Source organism: Drosophila sulfurigaster, chromosome 2L (assembly GCF_023558435.1).
Source record: "Drosophila sulfurigaster albostrigata strain 15112-1811.04 chromosome 2L, ASM2355843v2, whole genome shotgun sequence".
NCBI lineage: Eukaryota > Metazoa > Arthropoda > Insecta > Diptera > Drosophilidae > Drosophila > Drosophila sulfurigaster.
The window spans coordinates 21,133,538-21,146,391 of NC_084881.1; the positions used below are offsets into that span (position 1 = coordinate 21,133,538).

At 37.1% G+C, this 12,854-nt stretch overlaps 4 protein-coding genes across 6 annotated transcripts; 3 read left to right on the forward strand and 1 right to left on the reverse strand.

Moving 5' to 3' along the window:
- On the reverse strand, positions 1-2,396 carry LOC133850469 (pickpocket protein 28). Its single transcript, XM_062286572.1, has 7 exons — positions 2,188-2,396; positions 2,004-2,130; positions 1,661-1,945; positions 1,072-1,159; positions 889-974; positions 351-832; positions 1-291 (listed from the first exon to the last, which is right to left on the reverse strand). Exons 1-7 carry the CDS (start codon positions 2,348-2,350, stop codon positions 140-142), a joined length of 1,383 nt encoding a protein of 460 aa, XP_062142556.1. The 5' UTR covers positions 2,351-2,396; the 3' UTR covers positions 1-139.
- A 1,166-nt stretch (positions 2,397-3,562) lies between these two features.
- Positions 3,563-4,886, forward strand: LOC133850339 (uncharacterized). The gene has a single exon (XM_062286399.1). It carries the CDS (start codon positions 3,593-3,595, stop codon positions 4,835-4,837), a length of 1,245 nt encoding a protein of 414 aa, XP_062142383.1. The 5' UTR covers positions 3,563-3,592; the 3' UTR covers positions 4,838-4,886.
- Positions 4,887-6,537: 1,651 nt separating this feature from the next.
- On the forward strand, positions 6,538-7,819 carry LOC133850356 (uncharacterized). Its single transcript, XM_062286420.1, has one exon. It carries the CDS (start codon positions 6,569-6,571, stop codon positions 7,817-7,819), a length of 1,251 nt encoding a protein of 416 aa, XP_062142404.1. The 5' UTR covers positions 6,538-6,568.
- Positions 7,820-8,042: 223 nt separating this feature from the next.
- Positions 8,043-12,210, forward strand: LOC133850358 (uncharacterized). Of its 3 annotated transcripts, none has more exons than XM_062286423.1 (3): positions 8,043-8,168; positions 11,723-11,948; positions 12,011-12,208. In XM_062286423.1, coding segments are annotated over exons 1-3 (321 nt in total). In that variant the 5' UTR covers positions 8,043-8,166; the 3' UTR covers positions 12,104-12,208. The 3 variants fall into 3 exon arrangements, with proteins under 3 accessions (XP_062142407.1, XP_062142406.1, XP_062142405.1); XM_062286422.1 differs by lacking the exon at positions 8,043-8,168 and adding an exon at positions 10,861-10,882 and having other exon boundaries at positions 12,011-12,209; XM_062286421.1 differs by lacking the exon at positions 8,043-8,168 and adding an exon at positions 11,522-11,592 and having other exon boundaries at positions 12,011-12,210.
- Positions 12,211-12,854: the final 644 nt, after the last annotated feature.

The window sequence follows — 12,854 nt, forward strand, 5'->3', positions numbered from 1 at the left end:
ATCGTGCAGAATATATATAAAATTTATATGCATGTAAGAGTATTTTGTGGGTATGTTGCGATAAGATATTGTTCGCTTTCGTGAGTATTTCTGGATACACGACATTACGTAATGCGCTCGCTAAAGAGAATATGCATTCTCAGTGCACGGTTCGCAGCAAATTGAGTCGCTGCTGTCGTCGCTTCTCATTCACATAGGTGGTATAGGGACGTATTGTGGCATAGTAAATAATCTCCACGAAGCTCAGCAGACTGGCACCCACAAACAGACCTGTTGTGCCGCCAATTGACACTGTAAGTGGACTCGCTCAATAACAATGAACTCTTCACGCTCTTAAGTATTCAACTCACCCACTAAATCCAGTTTGCCTCTCACAAGATTGCGCTTATAACGCTCTGTGGGCAACTCAAGAAGTCCCACTTCAATCCTAGACACTGGACTCTGATGCCCATAGATATTATCCTTGCTATCGTGTACTGTGGTGATATCCACCTCTGTGCACGACGGCAAACAATCACATACGAGTCCTTTCCGTCCACGACGTCGCGACCATTTCGCAATAATCACCGACAGATCCTCATAGTTGCGATTTAGGCACTCCAAGCCATCCATGTTGCACAGCTGCCAATCGGGCGAATTGGGTGACAAGTGACTGGAGCAATTGCAGAGTTCAATTTGCCGATCCTTACGACACTGCACCGTGCACGCACTATAGCTATAGTAGCGATGCACATCGAGAATGTTTTCGTCGGGAAAACGACAATTTCTCTGATGTACACTCGTCTCACGAATCGCCTCATCATTCTCAATGTCTCGCTTCGATACATAGCGACTGTTTCGAAAGATTAATTTTGTATTATATAGTTTGTAGTATATAGCTGTACTTACACAAAGGAGATATAAGGTCCAACGACTAGAAAATCCGTTTTAGGTGTTACCAGAGTGGGCACTTCTTCGGTTCCCAGTATGAAAACCTTATGGGGAATTGTTTGAAAGAATAGCCAACAGAAAATAAATGGTTAATAAATAAACTTATTTACAAATGTTTTCTTTGTACGTGGCAATACATACGGTTGCCTCTGTGAGCAGCTCCATTTTGAGAGAGCCTGGTCCTGTATAACGATTGGAATACATGTTCAGCTTGGGGCCATTGTTTTTGCTAGATTATAAAGAATAATAAATAGTGTTGGAAATGTCTTAATAATGAAAAAAATGTATAAAATCAATTAAGTTATTTTCTATCAAAATTGAGTGAATCTAAATGGAAAATTAAACAAACACAAAAATAAAAGATTTATTCAGTGCCCCCCAAATTTTTGCATCTTTCCCCCTTACTCTGCTATTTTCAAATTGTCAAATTCGCAGCTTTATCTGTTTTATTTTGAATCAGGCAATGGGAAAAGCTAAATTATATAACAATTATCTTAAGCTTTTCAATATGGATAGTCTAGTCAAGCATTTCCTAAATCAATTTAAAAATTTACTGGATAATTTTCTAGTCAGGATAGCATTTAAAATTTACTGGTCAATTTAAATTAAAACTTAAACTGAGCAACTATCAAATATGAGGCTAAATTGTATGACTTTCATTTCTATCTCTTTGACAAGCAGTTAAACTGAAATATTACTTTGCATTCAGTTTTTCCTTAAATGAACTTACCCTGCCTGCATTGAGTTAATGGCGTAGCAAATGCCCAACTCAGTTTCCATGCGTTGAAAATACTTGCAGCACTCGAAGGGTTTATTATTCCACTCGCAGCTGCGAATCGAGTCAACACAGCTGCTTCTCACCAACTGAGCATAGTATGAAAAATTCGAATAAAAACAGGTGGCAGTCGAATCCTCACCGCCACACTCATGCACCGTGTGATAGGATTCACCGCGAAAGAATGCAATTTCACTGAGCACTTCTTCCAAAGTAAAGTCATGATCAGCGCCCCACAATCTTAAGAAAAGCATATCAATTATTATTGCATAAACCTTGATAAATAAAAATTAGCTACTGTTCAGCGACTTCTTGTATGCGATCCATGTTCTTCGATTCACACACAATGATGGCCGGAAAATTGGTGTCCCAATCGCGATACGAACTCTCCACCACAAAGCTAATGGCGTTGTTCTCAAAGGCAGCTATAAAATAGAATATTTTATGGGAGTAAGTACACTTTAAGTTGCTATCAAACTTACCCAATGATGCCTTGATAAGCAGCCAGGAGGCATACCACGAGGCAACCAAACAGATGCCCCAAAAGATGCGTTCCAGCCAGTTGGCATCTTTGTCCACTATAAAGCGAGCGCCATGCAGCGTCGAATTCTTCAGATATTCCTCTATGCTTTGTTTTAATCGCATGTTGTACTTCTCTTTAGCTCTAGACTGCTACTGACTAGAAATTCCTAATAACCATGTCAATTGACCAGAGGTCTCTATGACCACCTCGATAAGTGCTGAACAGCTGTTGTTACCACACGCATTTCCCACAATTATCTAGCGAGATTGGGCATTTCACGTGGGTCTTTGACATCATTATCTGATGCATTAGTTTCATTTGCCTAGAGTCTACAATGGAACGTGCTGAACAAACAAAAGGCGCCTCCCTAATTCGTAGTATAATATTTAACAAACTTAAACGATTTAATAATAGTTTGCAGAAGCTTAGTGTTTGCAGAAGTTTCAGTTTGTCTAGATTAGGTAGCCGAATTTTCCAGTACTTCATATTTAAGGTGTTAAATTTGTTTAAATAGTAATAAAGAAAATATTATTGTACTACAAATTAAAGCGACTAAGATTGAGACTGAGAGACTGAGACTGGCGTGATCTTTAATGCTTATAAATTATGATAGAGGGTTAAAATTTATTGTTGTTACAGTACAAATTAATTTACTATTAAATTTTAGAAAGATTTTTCCATGGTTTATTTAATAATATTATATACAAAAGGATATCTTTTGATCTTGCCTAAAGCTCTTTTATATATACTGCACATATAATTCTCTATCTTGTTTCTTTTCTCAATGGATTACTACACATATACGTTATTCTTTGTATGAATGAAGTGGAGAGTCACTCTCAAGCGAAATGCTCGCTAATTGCCTTATCTTAAGTGTCTAGCCAGAAGGCACACACATCTGATGAAATTTCGAACTCCCTAAAATCTAATTGGGTCTATGCATATTTATTTTAAAGTTAAGCTCTTAAAAGGTTACAGGAAATATAAATTAGAAAAGCTAAATAAATAATGGAAGCACATTCTTTATCGTACAATATACATATGTATGTATATTTTTTATTTTATAAAATTAATGATTAGATATATTATGTGATTCAATAATTTCTTACTGTATTGTTTGTTGTAAGTTATATTTGTAAGAACTAACAAAAACTTTTTCCTTTTTCACAATATCAGGAAAGGGTATTTCAGCTTCTCCTCTCGTTTGTATTCTAGCAAAAGTTTAGGGATGATTTCTAACCTTGTTAATCTCATGATACCGACACTGATTTGCTTATCAGAGAAGTATTTTACAACGCCTTACGACAGCTTGTGAGTATAAAATGCAAAATTCATCTGCAATTGCCAAGACAGTTCTACACAAGATGGCAACCGCATTGGAATTGAGCAGCTCTGACATTCAGGGTCTCTGCCAGACTTATTTGCAAAAGAATGATCTGAACGCAAACTTCGAAATTGTCAGCTATAAACTGCAGCCAACTTCGGATGCACCCGCAGGATATTTGGGCAGTCACTTTTATCTGCAGGTGACTCTGAAGCTACAGGGCAATGAAGAGCCACAACATCTGCGATTCTTCTGTAAATCAGCGCCAAAAGGCAATGCATCGCATATGGAATATCTAGAGGATTTCGGTGTATTCCAGAAGGAGATTACTTTCTATCAGGATGTGCTGCCGGAGCTGCAAGCAAACACCATTGAGATTGCTCCCAAGTGCTACTATGCAGATAACAATCTGCTGATCTTTGAGAATCTCATTGATCAGGGATATCGCATGGGAGCTGGACGTGATGGAGTACTAAACTATGGACAACTTCATTGTGCTTTGAAGACATTGGCTGCTTTGCATGCTGGTTCCATTATCCAAGACCAAACTGGTAAGGAAAGACTTCCCCTGAAGGAGAATGCGTATCCTTTGGATGTGCCCAAGGAACACATGCGTGTTGTTAACTTCAATCAGGCTTGTGAGGTCTACAAGGAGTTCATCAAAACGCTGCCCAAATATCAAAACCAATTGAATTACATTTTGGAGAACTTTACTCAGCGCATGTCCATTATTTTTGAACTGTCGAAAACTTCAACGACGCGTCTCAATGCCACGCTGCATGCGGATCTCTGGTCGAATAATATACTCTTCCAGTATGGCAAACATGATGATAAGCCTCTACAATGCCGCTTTGTAGACTTTCAGCTAGCACGCTATGCTCCACCTGCTATGGATCTGCTGACTGTTCTCACCATTCCAACAACTAGTCAATTTCGAGCTGCTCACCTCAATGAATTGCTGGCGGAATATTATCGCTTCATGGGCGAGTTTCTGAAACAAGCTGGCTTCGATATTGCCAACATTCTGCCTGAGGCTGAGTACTACAATTCAGTGGAAGAGTATCGCATCGTCGGCCTTATTGAGAGTCTGTTGTTCTGCCATTTGGTCATTCTGCCACCTACTTTTACTCAAGAGTTGACCAGCTCGGCAGATGGATTCAACGATTTCTTTAGCAAGAAACGCATCGAAATCTGCATGAAGGCTTTCAAATCAGATGAACTATACAGAGATCGCATTGTCGATATGCTTGAGGACTTTGTTGATAACTTTGTGCTGAAATCTTAAGTTAATCATTATTTTAAGACTACCAAATAAAGTTTATGCCATGAATATATTCAAGTTAATTCTTTGATCGTGCAAACATATAATATAATATATAACAGATTTAAAATTGGCGCCGATTAATTTCCTTAATAAATGTAGATCAATACAAGTTATAAGTAAGATTACTATTTCATTGCTTACCTTTTTGCTTTTGCTAATTTTTTATAATTTCATTAGCTCTCACTTACCTTACTCACATTTATATGGTTGATAAAACCATAAAGGTTATGGATGCTGTAAAAAACAGCTGTTTCGTGGGCACGTATTTCCTTTAATTATCTCGAATCATCTGACGTTAGTCGTGCGGCTTTAGCTTTATTTGTCTAGAGTCTACAGAGGGCCTGTTTCGTGTTAGATATATTACACTCTCCCCTACAGACGCCTTGCTAATCCCTTTGACAATATTAGTAGACTTTCAGAAGATTTGATTACAGCTGGCAGTAGCTTAGTAAATTTATAGCTTCCGTTTTTTTTAGATAGCTACTTGAATGCGAGCTTTGAAAAGGCTTTCTCTTTGATAGAGAGCATTTCTTTAGATCAAATTAATTAGTTCAATAATAATAAAGGCCATTGTAAGCGATATGTTATGGTATATGCTATGATATATTTTGAATGTAGTACTATATCAATATACCGAAGAAGAGAAGCAACTTCTAACTAACATCTCTTTTCCGGTTAACGGTTGAGCAAAATATTGCACTTTACTTGTTGCAACTGCTTCTGCTTAAAAAATAAGTTTTAAAATATATTGTATATTAGCCAATTATACATAAATTGCATATTCTACCGAACCTTAGGTCTTTTTGTACTTTACCTTTAGCGATGATTTGCTATGGCTTCCCTTGCAACGTCTTGTGTTATACATTGGTAACATATAGTATTTAAAACTAACATCCTCTTCTCTCTATCGTTTGCTTCTCTTTTCAACTAATCGATTCCTAGCATCCTTAAAGATGTTTTAATTTGTACATTTTCTTCAGCGTTACTTACAATATTTATGGCTTGACGTGATCGTTTGAAATAATAATTATTATAAATTAAAGACAATCCTCAAACTTATGTACTTCTCAATGGATTAAAATAGGTTTTACGAGCTCTTGAGTAAGGCAACGGGTCACTCGCATGCCAAATGTTCGTGAGTTGCCTTATCTTAACTGACAACACACGACAGCTGACAGATGAAGCACTCAGATTATGCCTAGAGACAGACAATGGGTGTGTCTGAACAGATTCACATGGAAATAAGTCACTTTTAATAGTATATGTAGTAAAAAATATAGCATCAATTTGGTTAGCACATTAAAATGCCTCATTAAAAGAAAATACATTGTTTTACATTTTTAATTACATTCTCAATAATAATAAATAATTAAGTAATAATGATAATAATAAATTATTTGATCAAGTTTAATATATATTTTTGTATCTTATATATTTATTATTTTATTAAATAAATGATTTTTTACTAAACAGAAAGTGTATTTCAGCTTCACAGCTTGTTGAAATGTTTGCTGATGTTTAGGGATGATTTCCGACCTATTTAATCTCGGCAATCCCTCTTAACTAAGGCTGATGTGGATGACTTATCAGGTGTGACAACAGGTTGCCATTTGCGTGTTCCACACACACGACTAAAAAGTATATTATAAAGTGGAAGATTTGCTCTCAATTGGCCAGACAGTTCTAGACAAGATGGCAACAGCATTAGACTTAAGTAGCTCAGATATTCAACAGCTGTGTCTCAAATATCTGCAAGCAAATGCTCAACCTTCGAGCTTTGAAATTGTTGATTCTAATTTGAAACGCACTTCAGATGCTCCCGAAGGCTATCTAGGAAGTCATTTTCATCTGCAGGTGACGCTTAAGCTGCAGCAATGTGACGAACTAAAAACGATACGCTTCTTTTGCAAAGCTGCTCCGGAAGGAAATGCATCGAGGATGCAATATATTGAGGATTTTGGTGTCTTTCAAAGGGAGATTACGGCCTATAAACATGTACTGCCTGATTTGCAAGCAGCGTGTGCTGAAATCGCTCCAAAGTGTTATTATGCAGATAAGAATCTGTTGATCTTTGAGAACCTCATTGATCAGGGATATCGCATGGGAGCTGGACGAGATGGATTACTCAACTATGGACAACTTCATTGTGCCTTGAAGACTTTGGCTGCTTTGCATGCTGGTTCGATTATAATGCATCTGCAAGGTAAGGAAAGAATACCGCTGGAGGAGCATGCATATCCCTCGAATGTGCGCAAGGAACACATGCGTATACGTTATTTTTATCAGACTTGCGAGGTCTTCAAAGAGCTTATTAAAACCTTACCCAAATACCAGAGCCAATTGGACTACATATTGAGTGAAGTTACTCAACGCATGGCCATCATCTTTGAACTTTGTAAAGCGTCAAAAACACGTCTCAATGTCACGCTGCATGGCGACCTCTGGGCGAATAATATACTCTTCCAGTATGACAAATATGATGAGAAGCCGCTGCAGTGCCGCTTCGTGGATTTTCAGCTGCTACGCTATGCTCCACCTGCCATGGATTTGACCACAATGCTGACTATTCCCACAACCCGGCAATTTCGAGCTGCTCATCTCAATGAATTGCTGGCGGAATATTATCGCTTCATGAAAGAGTATCTAAAAGAAGCGAACTTAAATATTGCCAACATTCTGCCCGAGGCTGAGTACTACAAATCGATGGAAGAGTATCGCATAGTCGGTATCATTGAGAGCTTGCAGTTCAGCCACTTGGCTATGTTGCCACCAGCTTGCACTCAAGAGTTGACCAGCTCGGAAGATGGATTCAATGATTTCTTCAGTCACAAACGTATCGAAATCTGCGTGAAAGCTTTCAAATCGGACGAACTATATAGAAATCGGATGACAGATATGCTGGAGGACTTTGTGGATAATTATGTTTTAAAGCCAACGAAATAATAAATAGCTTTTGCACCTTTGCTTTTGCTTTTTCCCTGCAAGTCATAGCTTTTGAACGCTTCGTTAAGTTTTCGTTGTCTCTTTTTAGTTTTGGAATTCGAAAACTTTCAAGCTGAAGTTTATTTTTTGGTGTTGCGGCTCTGCTCGTCGATGGCTTCAAGTTTGCAATTCAGTTGCCAAGAGGCCGCGTTCATATCAACAACTTGTTGACGCTTTTTCCAGACTGACTTTAAACGTCTCATCGATCTTTGTTCGAGTCGGGATTACGCAGCATAAATTAAATTGAAGTGCAAAATTGAAGAGTTGATTTAAATATATAAATACTTAAAAAGAAAACCTATTCAAATATGTGAGTTCATTTTGTGAATTAATAAATAAGAAATGAGAAATTTATGCTTTGTTTTGAGAAGTGAAATATTTCAACCAAGTTATTATCACTTTATGAAATTTATGCACTTTTTCTGCAAACAATTATCCTTTGACGTTGAGACACTTGACAAAAACAATTTGTTGCTTTGTCATTGCCAAAGCAAGTGCCAAAAGTTTGCCAACATTCAAATAAAATGCTGCAAAATATTTGCATTTGTTGAAGCAGGTGAAGGCGCACTGTAAAAAGCCATAAACAAACAAAACTAAAATAAATATAAGACTGCAAGCGAGCAGAGAGACAAGAGAGTGTCAGACAAACGTTAAGGGAAACAACAAGTCAAACTATTAAATGTGACAGTAGCTCTCGGTATATAATTCAATTCAACTGTCACGTTTTTCCAACAAATGCGACTGCAGCAGCAGTGAAAAAAAATAAAATTCATTTACGAAAACTGCTATAAATTAATAAAAATAAACAATGCATATATTTTTTTTGGCGGCGAGACGGTAGCATTATTGTGGTTTATTGTTATTGCTAGACTTAATCGCGAGTGTCGCACGTCTGCGATCAAAAAAGTGACGTAAAAAAGTGAGCAACGCTTAAAGCAGCTGCCCAGTTACTTACGAGTTTAAATGATCGTCACGCCGAATGGGAAATTACAAGAATTGAATATCAATATTGACCAAATGCGATATGACGATAGTCTTTGGTATTTGACCATGAAGCAATCGCAATGTTTTTAAGCCACATTTCGTCATTAATTCAAGTGCGACTGCAAATGAGTTTGGCGGGGGGAAATTTCGCTATTCGATTTGAAATTGATTTAATAATCTATAATTTTATGCGTACTCAAATTTCGCAATAAGTGAAATGGTTTTTAGGTAAATTATTTAAACATATATTCGGTACAAATAAATTGTGTAAATTGCATGTAATTTATGGCTAGTTGGAAGTCTATTAAATAATTTAATATACGTACTTAAAGTAATTAAATTTGGTTTTAATTTGAGTACAGTAGCTAAATTGCAGTTTGCAATTAATTAAATAAATTATTGCTTATAAATTGTATTTAATTTGTGAAGTGTTCATTTGAATAACGTTGCGAATGCGTAATATTTGGGAGGAGAATAATTAGACGACAGTCTAGACTACATTAAAGAGCTCTACTTTCAATCATCGATAGAATTTGCATTTCCTATTTATTTTACTATCACTTTTCGCTCATATCAAATGATTCCTTGTCCGTTTCATTCACAACTTTTCAGCTAAAGTGCTGACAATTTTATTTGTGTAAAGCATTATTATCATTACTATCAACATGTTAGCATTGCCTCAGTTGCATATTTGCTGCAGATTATGCAACTCGAGTTTGGAATGTTTTTGTTGCTGTTGTTATCTTCTTTCAGGTTTTCGAGGCATCGCTTTTGTGTGTCATGTGGTGCCACAGACTGTGACTGTGACTGTGACTCTGCCACAGATGTGTGGACACGAAATCGCTGCCTGTCTCTCTGTCCGTCCGTCTGTCCGTCTGTCTGACTGTCTCTGCTTGCTTACAGATGACAACAAGGCGTGTTGTTGGCTTTGATTGGGTCAATGGAATCCAATTGCCGTTTGTTTCGCTCGTTGCAGTTTTTTCGCTGCTGCTTTGCGTAGCCAAATTTGGGTCATCCGGTTAATTGGCAAAGATTGACGTATTGTTGTTCTACAAAAGTCGTCTACAAATTTGTTTACACTTTACACACACATTCCTATACAATTATATTTGCATACAATGAGGAAATAGTTGCACGCATCTCTTTTAACATCTGGAAAATAACTGGAACTGCAACTGAAACTGAAACTGAAACTGAAACTGCAATTCATCGGGCAGCAGAGAGTGAAAGGTCGACGTAGGCCTTGATATCGCGCATTGTCTTGAACCCAACCACTAACTCATTTCATCTTTTGTTTTCTTCATTTTTTGGCAAGTGCTCGTAAAGACATCGCGCACATTAAATTGCCCGCTTAACAGTTACAAGGTTGCTTCATTCGGGATCATTGCTTGGCATCATTCAACGAAGGCAAATTAAGCTTTAATTAAGCCTACGCTACTCTCTGATAAATTACACTTGACTTTAAAGCAATGTTACAAAACAGTTGAACATTCAGTTACTCTTCTAAAAATGATTAGACTTGTTTTGGGCTTTAAAGTGCATTCATCTTAAATCAATTGTTTCATTTTAAAACAATTGTAGGACAACTGAAATCGAATTATTAATTGTTATATTGAATTGAATTGATAGATGGATAAGTAAATCTGACAATAAATAATTTAAGCAATATAAATATAAATTTTTAACATAACAACTTTTTAATAAGCCACAAAAGCTAAAGGACAATAAATGTTTTTTCTAAAATCCATTTAATTAATATGACTATCAGCAATAGTGTCGTTAGGACCAATTGAAAATGGGATAAATTACGTATACGTCAACCTAACCATGCATTGACGTATACTTAATCTAATGGAAAGCAAATCTATTAGTCTTTTCCAATTTGAATAAATTAGAGATACCAACAAATATTTGCTGCAATTGGTATGCATTGAAAGCTTTTCAATTAATTTCAACAACTTTTCTAATCAACAACTTTGTAAAATTGTTCAATGTAAAAGTGAAATAAAGTTGTAACAAGAGCGCTCTGACTGCTATGATGTAAGTTTACATATGTTTGTTAAAGAGCAAAACAAGTTAATGTTGAATGATGAATTGGCAAAAGAAGGGCACATAAAGTATGCGGCAAATGCAGCTGCCACAAGTGGCAATATCAAGTCCAAAGCTTACGTCATCGTCATCAACATCATCATGATTGTGGCGCATCTCGTAGACTGCCGGTTATCCAATTAAAAGCAAAGATCAGGGATAGTTTTCAGCAGCCAGCAGCAAAATGTGGGCCGTTCACATCTCAGCAACGATTTCGATATGCAATAATGTATTTCTCTTTTTTCGCTACATGTATTATTTTCTTTTTTTTCTTACTGTACGCACCAAAGCGACGACGACGACGACGAGGCGACACAGCACGCGACATCTAGGAAATGACTGAGAGTCGTTCGCCTAGTCACAAGACGGCAACTTTTAGCCAACCTGCCACAAACAAACACACACACAAACACGGACACAAACACGCACTTGTAGCTACACGCATCCATTTTATACATAAGACCAAAAGCAACAGTTTGTTGGTTGACCAAGTCAGCTGACTTGAACGCTAACTAGTTGTCCAGTGTCTGGAGTGAAAAGCGGTCATTTAGGTTTTTAGGCGTGTTCCAGGCAGTGTCGAGGGGCGTTACGGGGTGGGAGAGGGGGATGGTGAGGGGAGGAGGTGCCACATATATGCGTACATGCGTGACAGGCGGAAACTTGTAATATCATATGCACGCTACACTTACGCAATGATCATAAAACTACACTACTTTTGCTAATCATAATAATGATGATATAAATTCCGCCACAAGTGGATCTCGTTACTCATCTCTTTCTGTCTCTTTTTAGGTGCCTGCCCCATCGATATATTTGTGCCCCGCTCGCGCTGCTCTTGATCACCTTGATCCTCAACGTTGCGGCACGTCCGCAGCACAACTTGCAACACATTGCCGTCTTGGAGAATGCCGCCTGGGAACAAACGTTGCCGCCACACTTTCAGAATCCATTCTATCAATCGCCTCGCGTCCGACAAGCTTTAGCCAAATCCAGCTGGTTTGGACCCGGCGAGCAAGTGGTAAAACAATCTTTATTTATTGTCAGCTCTTTTGGTTGATTCTTAAGAGTTTCTTTTGACAGGTTCACGAGCGTCAAGCTGAGAAAATTCCACGCATGGAAATCTATAATGTGCTCTCTCATGCTGGTCTGTTGCCACGTCGTCATTACTTCTAAAAACATCTCATTTAATTGCATTTTACTACATACTGTATATAATATATCTCATAAAAAGAATCAAAATAAAAAGATAGTCATTAATTTAAGCTAAAATCAGCAAAGTTCTTTTTAAAACGCAAATTTAACCAAAAATGGAAACGGAAAGTTCAAATTTTACTAAAAATTATAACTTATTGAAGCCCTAGCTAGGCTATATCCTTAATAATGTTAAAAGGACATACCATTTTCTATTCAGCATAAAAGCTACTATTGAATGGCATTTACAGATTTGGAAAACTAATGAAAAAATTTCAATGAAATTTTGAAAATTTTTCAAAGGAGGAGGCATGGAAAATTTGCTAAAAATTGAAAAAGTCCTTGTAACTCAGCCATTTGAAGGACTATTGTGATGTCCTTTGGCACACAGATAATGAATATTCTAAAAGTGCGGAATATAAAATAAAAAGGACGAAAGTCCTTACAGGACCCAAGTTATAAGGACTTTTTTGTATAGAGAAAATAGTCTATAACTCGGCCATATCCTGTATGATCCTGTCGAGTCCGGTGTCAAGCAAATTGTATTAGTAAGGACTATCGACTGGCCAAAGGATATTCAAATCGTCCTGCTGGTTCTCAAGTTATCCAGAATTTTGCGATTTTGACCATTTTTTTTGACTCTGAGTGAAATTTGACAAGAGTTCGATCCATAGATGACTTGCATATTTTTTAAAGCAAATTTATAAAGTTCTTGCTTGGAAGTTTTAAGGAC

Excerpts from the sequence above, each read along its gene's own strand:
- LOC133850339 (XM_062286399.1), top strand. The coding sequence starts at position 3,593 with ATGGCAACCGCATTGGAATTGAGCAGCTCTGACATTCAGGGTCTCTGC.
- LOC133850469 (XM_062286572.1), bottom strand. The coding sequence starts at position 2,350 with ATGCGATTAAAACAAAGCATAGAGGAATATCTGAAGAATTCGACGCTG. Across the intron at positions 1,946-2,003 it reads ATACAAGAAGTCGCTGAACA|ATTGTGGGGCGCTGATCATG; the intron begins GTAGCTAATTTT and ends GCTTTTCTTAAG. Across the intron at positions 833-888 it reads GGACCTTATATCTCCTTTGT|TCGCTATGTATCGAAGCGAG; the intron begins GTAAGTACAGCT and ends CTTTCGAAACAG.
- LOC133850358 (XM_062286421.1), top strand. The coding sequence starts at position 11,537 with ATGGTGAGGGGAGGAGGTGCCACATATATGCGTACATGCGTGACAGGC. Across the intron at positions 11,593-11,722 it reads TGCGTGACAGGCGGAAACTT|GTGCCTGCCCCATCGATATA; the intron begins GTAATATCATAT and ends GTCTCTTTTTAG. Across the intron at positions 11,949-12,010 it reads TTGGACCCGGCGAGCAAGTG|GTTCACGAGCGTCAAGCTGA; the intron begins GTAAAACAATCT and ends TTCTTTTGACAG.
- LOC133850356 (XM_062286420.1), top strand. The coding sequence starts at position 6,569 with ATGGCAACAGCATTAGACTTAAGTAGCTCAGATATTCAACAGCTGTGT.